We start from the raw sequence: 8,720 nt of genomic DNA on the forward strand, positions 1-8,720 counted from the left end.
TTCTGGCGTGAGTGCAAATGGGCCAGATGGGCCCTGGGTGAGACGACAGCCCTGTCCCTTCTTGCCTCCCTCCCTGTACGCAAGAGGGTGAGGATGGGAATGCAGAGATTCCGTAATGGATCAGGCTTATGGCAGCATCTAAGGCCAATCTCATTAGTAGGAACCAGGTCAGGCTGCCTTGATTTGAAAGGAAGGAAAAGGGGGAAGCTAAGTAATTAAAAGGGGAAGAGTTAGGCATCATGAAAAGGAAGACCATGTGGCTCCTATCTGCCTGGCCTGATGTAGGTGATTGCTGTGAGCCATACTGCAGTTTCCTAGAAGAAGTAGCTGGTATAGCAAGCAAATGAGTAGGCACTGCTTTCTGTTGCTGATTGTCCTTAGCTTTACCACAGTCTTTTACAATGCTTAATTGAAAGAGAAAAACCTTTTCCACTGATATGAAGTATGCTGTAGCACCACAGACAAAAAGGTAATACACAGGGGTGGGAGAATCCCAGTGCTAGGGCTGATGTAACTCTGTGCTATCACTAGCTGTCTAGTGATGCTTCTTTCCAGCCATTTGAGATAGGAGTCTGTCCCTAACAGTGACAGCTGTACTAGCTGTCCCTTGTGTACAGGCTGGTTGAGGAGATCTTCAGAGAGAGAAGGGAGGAAGGAGGCTGAGGAGCCTGCTGAGTGGTAGCTTGTGCCTCTCATCAAGATTAAGGGAGGTATAAATCTCTGGACAAGGAATGGGTGTATAGGGGTTATTTGATCAGCTGAGCTTTGTTCTAAGACTGTCAGTGAGCAGTTTAGGCAGGTCTAGTACATGTTGTCTCAATGCAGAAGCAGCAGTTCCGGGAGTCTGGGGAGAGATAGATCAATGCCCTGTGAAAAACAGGAGTTTCCGCAGGCTGTATGTCAAAAAACAGTTGCACACAGCAGTGGAGTGACTCAAACCTTCCCTGAGAGGTGGAGGGCTCAGCAGTACTGGGGGATGAACTGCAGTAGCCCAGATCAAAGTCTCCCTTTCAGTGCAAGTTTAGAAATTAACTGTGAGTCCACAGGACAGTGTTATCCTTCAACTTGCACTGATCCTTCCCCTTTTTCTCACCTGTGGTGGACATCAATTGTTCAGCATGCCCTACTCAGTTCTATTTCTCACTGTTCACCAGGTTCATAGCCTTTCTCTGTACCAAAGCAGGGACTTAATGGGGAGCACTTAGCTGTTGCATTGCGTAGCAAAACTGCTGTCTTAGCTTCCATTCAAGACTGAAACTGTGTATGTATACTTTCTTATTGTACTGGTCCTGATGCATGTTAAACCATCTGTTTTGGTTCTCTGATACTGTACCGCTGCAGTCTGTTGATTTTTATTTTTATTGTTTGCTTGCCTTTGTTGTTGTCACTAAACATACCAAGTTTTACTGTGGTAGATCTCCAATTGTCTTCAGTACACTTATTTGCCAGCAACTTCACAGCTTTGCTATCTTGTGAGAAAAAAAACTCTGCTTCCCTTTCTGTCTGTATGATTGCTCAGCTCTGATTCTTGAACTTCTTTGGATGTCAAATGAGTCTCTTACCAACAGTGTGACAATCGTAATGCCTTATTCAGTACAGGAAGGTTCCTCAACTTCTGAGGAACCAGGAAGCAGTCTCCCACCCACTCAGTAAGCTTGAAATAGGTGACTGAGGGAGGAAACGGGGATTTCAAATTAATTCACTTCCTCCAGAGCAACTTTCCTCTTACGTAGCAGCAAGCCACATGTCACTGAAAGCTGGGGTAGATTTTGTGTGTCTACTTCTGTCTGGAAAAAAAAATTCTCAGCAAGAAATGTCATCTGGTCATCAAAGTGGGATTTTATCTTGGTAAACCCATTTTGCATTTCATCTTCTCAATCATATTTATTGCCTGTTCTCCAAAGCATAGACAAGACTGCAGAGTAAACTATTTCAAGGTCAATCTGAGGGATTTTCCACTGCCCAGTTGCCTTTTTCTTTACTGCTTATGTGCCAATCAGATGATACTTATTTCTCAATGATCGTATTACTGTTTCTATCTTGTTGCTGCAAGATAAAAATGGCTGTATTGTGGGAGTATGATAGTCTGAGCACAGGTTACTCTCTCCTTCAGGTCTTTTGGAAAAGAGCTAAGCAGAAGCTACTGCTCATTCCATTTTCATTTTTCTTTTACAGTGCCTGTAATCTCCACCTGCAGTTTGTCTTTGCTCTAGCCTTATTCACTGGAACTAGAGCAAAGCAAAGTGCTTCAGTGTCCATGACCATGGTGAGCCTTTGTTTTTCCCTGCTATGAGAGCAGCAGACCAGCAGGACTAAAGCTGATAAGGAAGGGTTGTCTATGTAGTCTACCCACAAGAAGAGGCTACAAAGAATTGACTAATCTGACTTTTGCTCTTTTTTTAATTTGCCAGCTGAAAGGAGAGTTGTCACGCATAGTTGAAAAACTGATTGAAGATTATGACCCTGTGAATGGTGAAGATAAGAACTTACAAGATGCGTGGGACTACGTGCAGAAACAGGTGAGCCACAAGCTGAAGCAAGGAAAAGAAACATGCTATTTTGCCAGTGCAGCAAACGGTTTATAAAGTAAGGCTGAAGACATGAAAACAGGTATTGCAAGAGGCCTAGCAGTGCTCCTCAATCTTGTTACGCCTTTCCAGTTCTGTATATTCAGGTCACAGTTGCTGACATCCACTACTTGATATTCTCAGCTTCCGGAAGCTCCTCCTTAGCGTTGGATGTCATGTAGTCTATTCATGTTTCTTGGTAGTGAATTGCAACCATCTCCTGTACCACTTGACTTAAGTGTGTCTCATCTACATTCCTCAGATGTCTTTTAAAAAGCTGTATTTTCAGTGTAGGTGACTGTTGGTTAACATTGTAGTGCACTGATTCGGCTGAGATATGAAGTGTCTGTCATGTTTGGTGCCTGCATACTAGCAGGTAGTACTACTAGTGGTAGGTAAGACACTGATTTTCTTCTATATGGTGGCTCTTAGGACTAGGTAGTATTTGCTGCATAGTGCAGTGTGTCTGGCCTACCAAATGGTACCCTGACACTTCTGCTCCTCGTCTGCAGTGTCTCTAGAATGCCTCAGTCTGTGTGAAAGCCACAGTGCATGCTACTTCTACAGCAAGTTAAAGTCCCTAGCTTATTGCCAGGCAACTCAGCAGCACTGTCTGCATTGCTGCTTGGTGTCTGTTGCCTGCTTACTGTGATAATTCCTCTGCAAGTGTGAGCATTCTTGGGAGCCATCCAACTGCCTGTGATTTCTGCTTTAGCATCAGGGTCAGTGCCTGAGTAACCAGGTCAGTGTTCAAGCACACTGGAGTCATGATAGCTGTTTGCTGCCAAGCCACGGACCGGAGAGCCTGCTGGCTGTTGTAGTTAAATACATGCCCAGCATGGGGCTGATGTATTATCAGTACAAGTAATAACAGACAAGAAAAATGCTCTTTACACTGACCAGTAATACTCTTCATTGGAGGGAGTGATCTATTTATGTTCTATTGCTGTATTTGTAACTCCTTGCCAGCTGAATCAATGGAAGGCTTACTGCAGAGAAAGGATCCTGCTTTAGCTATTGTTTTAATATAGAAATAGAAGAAGAAAGCTCTGTGGAGGAGGGAGTGTTAAGAATCTAGTTCCTCTTATACACTACAGTTTGCATTTGAAAGGGAGTAGAGGAGTTGTGCTGTCACCAGACATGGATTTAAAGTCCAACCTTTCTGAGATGAGAAGTTTCTTCTGGAGGGTCGATTTTCAGCACTTGTTTGGAAACCAAATGCTAATGCTGTTGTGGGTGTTCAGCTGTTCTTACTGCCGCTGTCATATGTCAGACTGAAACGCTACGTTTCTTCTCTGAGCAGAGGGATTTTTTCCTAAATTTCCACCTCAAATCTGACTATCTCTCTGCTTTGGATCCCAGTGCTTGTGTGGTAGTCTAGGCTTCCAGAAAAGATCGTAGTTTTTTGCTGGACTTCCCGACGTGCTTTCCCTTTCGGCGTCTGTAGCTCTGTCACGTGAGGGCATAGGAATGTAAATGTCTCTTTGGATGGAAAACCTTCCTCATGTGTTTCCCAGCCAGCCCCGAGCAGCAGCCAGGCGGGTGCACGCAGCCGGGGCTCGGTGGCATGTCCGCGCCACCGTGCGGCGGCTGGCTGCTGTGCCCTGCTGGCCAAGGCTGCCTCCGGAGGTACCTTGCAGTTAGGAACCAGATCGTGAAAAGTTCTCGCTCTGTGTGCGACCGCGTCCACTGCCTGCTTGTTTGAGTGTGTAATATGCTATCAGTGTGAAGCGTTATGACCACTATGCTTTATCTTTGCTTATTAGCTTACCTGCTGTGGCTGGAATGGAGCAGAGGAGTGGGAAAAAAATAACATTCTTATCAACAGAAGCTTGACTGCGTATCCCTGCTCCTGCTCCAATAGTTCCAAGGATGCTGAGGAAAATACAGGCTTCTGTAGTCTGGATGTCGGGGTGAATGGTACTGCAACATATGCTGACTGGCCTGTTCACAAGCAGGTGAGTGAATATGTCTGGGGTTCATGAAGCTTCCACTGAAGTCATCTTGTTTTTGCTACTCTGGAAATGATTCTGGAGAATGTTTTTCACTTTAGTGAACAGGATGACAGGGATCTTGCCCTTCTCTGCTAAAGCTGCTGTGAAATTTGTCACAGCATGTAACTGACTTAAGATGTGCATGCACAAGAAGAGAGGTGTTATGAATCTCTGGTCTTGAGATACTTAGATTCCTTGCTTCTTTCCCCTCTGATGATCTTTTCTCCACAGGGTTGTGTGGATGGAGTACAGGATTGGTTGAAGGACAACCTTGGTATCATTCTTGGAGTCTGCACAGGTGTTGCTGTTGTAGAGGTAAGTCATTCCCTGATACACATTCATATCCTGTTTCTCTATGCGGACTCTTTCAAAGACAAAGTTATTGGGATTTTTTTTCTTTTAGTAGTAGACAAATGGTTTAATGAAGGTAAAGTTGTTTTTTTTTTTAAGTGATGGACAGCTTGCTTAATGTCAATACTGCTCCTGAATTGTCTACTTTGAGCTTTGAACTGCTCCTCTCATTGGTTGGAGTAAGCCCTGTCTACTCATGGTTTCTGTTGCTATTATGTATCGTACAGAATGTATGTATTTTTACACACACACACATCCCACTAGTGAAATGACAACTTTTGCCTTAAAAAGCCCATAAAGGCTTGTTTGTTGTTTTAGGGTTTTTTTGCAGCAACATATTTTTATCATCCTGGGGGGGAGGTTAACTCTGTTTACCTTAGTGATACCATTAAAAGGACACCCCTGTATTTTTCTCCCCATACCACTCTTTCTTCCTACCTTATTATCTGATTGGTGACTGACTTCCCATTTTTCATTACTTATTCCAGTTGCTGGGGATGATACTCTCCATTTCACTCTGCAAGAACATACACAGTGAAGACTACACCAAAGTGCCCAAGTCTTGAGTTTGTTGACTCCAAAACTACGGCACCACTGAGAAAGGAGCAAACAGAACATTCCTGCCTCGTATCCAGACTGTCCAACCATTGACCATTACTCCTGTGATGTCCTATTTCTGATACCACTCTGCTAAGAACTATTAGAGTTGCAATACAGCCTGATCTTCTGGCAATAGAGCCGTTGGGCTACCTGCATCCTGCCTCTGGATTATTTCTTCTTCAAGAAGCAGAACTTAACTGTCCTGCATCATGAGACACCTTTTGCCACCTGCCCCACATCCTATTCATATCTCAATTCTACAGCCCACTGGGCCTAATAACAATAACTGCTCCTCCCTCCTGTTCTCCTCCCACATCTTTCCCTTGGCCTCCAAAAGAAACACCAACTTTCTGTCCCATGAGTCAGAATTGCTGTCGAGATGCCAGTGCTTTGGTAGCCTCACCTACTTCACTGATGTGGTGGTAACTAGTCGTGCTTTACAGGCCTTGCAATTAACCTGATTCTTCTTCTGCTATGCATCTTCCAGCCTAGACTCTCATCTGAACTACTGAGCTCTACCTTCATCGTTTCTCCTGCATCTGGAGTCAGTCAAGCCTTGCCTTCAGTGGAGCTCTTCCCCTTGAGTGTGACAAGAAGCCTCTGGGAGGGAGGCAGGTCAACCTGTCACTAGTGTGGTCTGGCAGATTTTGGTTGTGGTGCCCACCTGCTTTTGGAATAGGTCGCTTGGGTTCTGGATCTGATGGTTGCATGTTTTTCTATTCCTTTTCCTTCATCCCTGCACTAGTTTTGTGGCTCTTTTCAGCACTTCGGAGACTGCTGCATAGTGTGGACTCAGCCCCAGGCTGGCTGTGTTGATTGCGTTGGGTTGCCAACTTTCATACAAAAGTTGTGATTAACTGGATTCTTCCCCTGCCCCCATTATGAACATAAAATATTAACAGTGGTTTTTAGTAACGAGTATGGAGGGATCTGACTTAATTGCAGGCACTGCATGTTGGAGATATCCCTGCTACCAGTGCCCAGTTTAGGTTTTGTAGTTTAGGTGCAAGGATAAAACTGCTTTTATTTTCAGTTGTTCCAATCTGACTCCACTGTGGTCTGGAGCCAAAGCTGCTGGTGACTGGTCTTGAGTGTAAGCACTGCAGCAGAGAAATAGCTGGTTTTGCACTTGCACAGGCTGGGTGGTTTATGTACTTTATGACAGGGATGTTTGCTCCGTTCAGCCATTGGCCAGCAGCAAAGAGTGGTGTAGAGCACAAGAAAGCAAGGAATGTGTGTGGAAGAACCTCCCCAGCTTCCTAGACAATGGAGCTGGGTAGAAACCTTCAGTCCTAGAGGTAGCCTGGGCACAACAGATTTCCTGCTGCTGTATTTGCATTCTAGTTACCCTGGCAGTAGGAAGCAATCTGGGAGAGAAGTGGATGGTCCTTGTCCGAGCCTTGATACAAGATACTTGGTTGAAGGAACCTTTGCCTTACAGAAGTGGTCCCAGGACCGTCAGTCCTATTCTTGCTGGATGGGGTTGGTAGGAACAGCCCTAGTAGCTAGCTGTTCAAAGGCATGACTTCACTACCCACTCAACTTTTCTTCTGGCAAGAAAGGCCCACGCAGAGGAGCAGGGTCCTAGCAGTGGGTCCCTGCTGTGTCCTCATCTAGGGACTCAACAGCGACTGGGGAAAGTAAATATGACGGACAACTGTTTTTTTATGGAGGTCTGATAAGGCTTTGCTATTTTGAGACCCCTATCCCCTCCTATGCAGATCCTTCAAGCTGACCTTTGCTATAGCAGAAGGCACCTTCTTAGCAGCAAAGCTTGCTAGCTTTCACAGTACAAAGTCTATTCTCTAACATGTTCTCACTTGTAAGATTCTTGTTTGGTTACAGATGCCAATGCTGAGCAGCGAGTAAAAAGGGGCCCATGATGGGTTTCCTCTTTGATTTTTTTTTTTTCCTGTTTTTAGAAACATCTTCCCACTGGAAGAAATGCATGTACAGATATAAAAGTCTAGAGAGTGAATATTTCTGTAATAAAGACTTTGCTAAAAAAAAAATATATATATATATATATTTAATCTCTGCGTATGTGTTTTGCATTGCAGTGCTTTCTCCCTCCTTCTCCTCAGCCCCATTCTGCTTTACATGCAGATCACTGATACCTTGCTTTTCAAGATAGCAAGGGCTCTGCCAAAAAGCAGGAAGTGTATGCCAGTATGCTCTAAGGTCCTTGAAAACTGTGATCTGTGGCTGAGATTGGTGTGGACTACAAAGATACTGCCTGTCAGAGAGAGGTGGCAATTTTCCTGTATTCTAGAGTAAAATTTGCCTTGTTTTGTGAGGTGAGGCTGAGTTAGAGTCAGCGAAGTTGTAGTTCCTTTGAATCACCTGCTATCTCCTAGGTAAGTGATGTCAGTATTTGAAGATGCTTCAAATCTCTGTATTCTGTACTTTGTGGAGTCACACAACTCCAGAGCTGACTTAAAAAACACACACCACCATGCCTGTAGTGCATGCAGCTGTTGCTAGCCTAGCTTTTTTTTTTTTTTTTTTTTTTTTTTTTTCCTATTTACCTTCCTTAGACTTCAGCCTTCAGGCATCTATTGAAAAAGGTTTGTCAGCCCCTGCCAGGCCACTGAAGAGAAGGCAAGCTGTGGTGGCTATTTTGGTAAACCAAACCTGGCAGCGCTTCCCTGGGACCTTTGATTCAGAGTGCTCAGCTTAATGGAACAACTATTAAGCTTGACCAGAATTCTGCTAGAACTGCTGCTGGTACCAAGCTTGGGCCGCAGGCGCCTGATCTCTGTGCAAACCACTCTCCTTTGGCCACTGGAGGGAGATGTTCTACCAAGAAAGCTCAGGCCCCGGTGCTGCAGTATCGGCAGCCTCGGCTGGTCCCTTGGGGGATGAGATGATGACAATGATCGCTTCCTTCTGTTCCTAGTTACTCCTGGCAGCAGGGTAGCTAAAATAACTTGTAATTACAATTGTATTCTCATAAACGATTTGTGCTTCCTGCTTGGCATTTTAGGAATACTTTTCCCATCCATCTCTTGGAGAAGTACACAGTTAGATATTTTGTTGCACGTCTTCTACTACTGTATATGGATTATGTTTCTGAGGTTTCTGCCCAAAGTAGCATGAGAAGTTGAAGATAGTAGGAGGAGCCTCTCCTACTGCTTTTTTCTTTTTTTTCCCCCTCCTTGTCCACATCTTTTTCATGTTTCCTTTCATCCTTTGTTCCTTTGGGGAT

General features: G+C 44.6%; 1 protein-coding gene across 5 annotated transcripts in view; it reads left to right on the forward strand.

Moving 5' to 3' along the window:
* CD82 (CD82 molecule) overlaps positions 1-7,545 on the forward strand; it is a 33,643-nt gene extending 26,098 nt beyond the window's left edge. For all 5 annotated transcript variants that reach the window (XM_085224612.1, XM_085224611.1, XM_085224609.1 and 2 more), the window contains exons 6-9: positions 2,412-2,519; positions 4,334-4,525; positions 4,793-4,876; positions 5,401-7,545. In XM_085224612.1, the coding sequence (XP_085080738.1) occupies positions 2,412-2,519; positions 4,334-4,525; positions 4,793-4,876; positions 5,401-5,478 (462 nt within the window). In that variant the 3' untranslated portion in view covers positions 5,479-7,545. The remainder of the gene's footprint in view (positions 1-2,411; positions 2,520-4,333; positions 4,526-4,792; positions 4,877-5,400) is intronic.
* Positions 7,546-8,720: the final 1,175 nt, after the last annotated feature.

The sequence above is a fragment of the Meleagris gallopavo genome, chromosome 5, assembly GCF_905368555.1.
Source record: "Meleagris gallopavo chromosome 5, MGAL_WU_HG_1.1, whole genome shotgun sequence".
Lineage (NCBI taxonomy): Eukaryota > Metazoa > Chordata > Aves > Galliformes > Phasianidae > Meleagris > Meleagris gallopavo.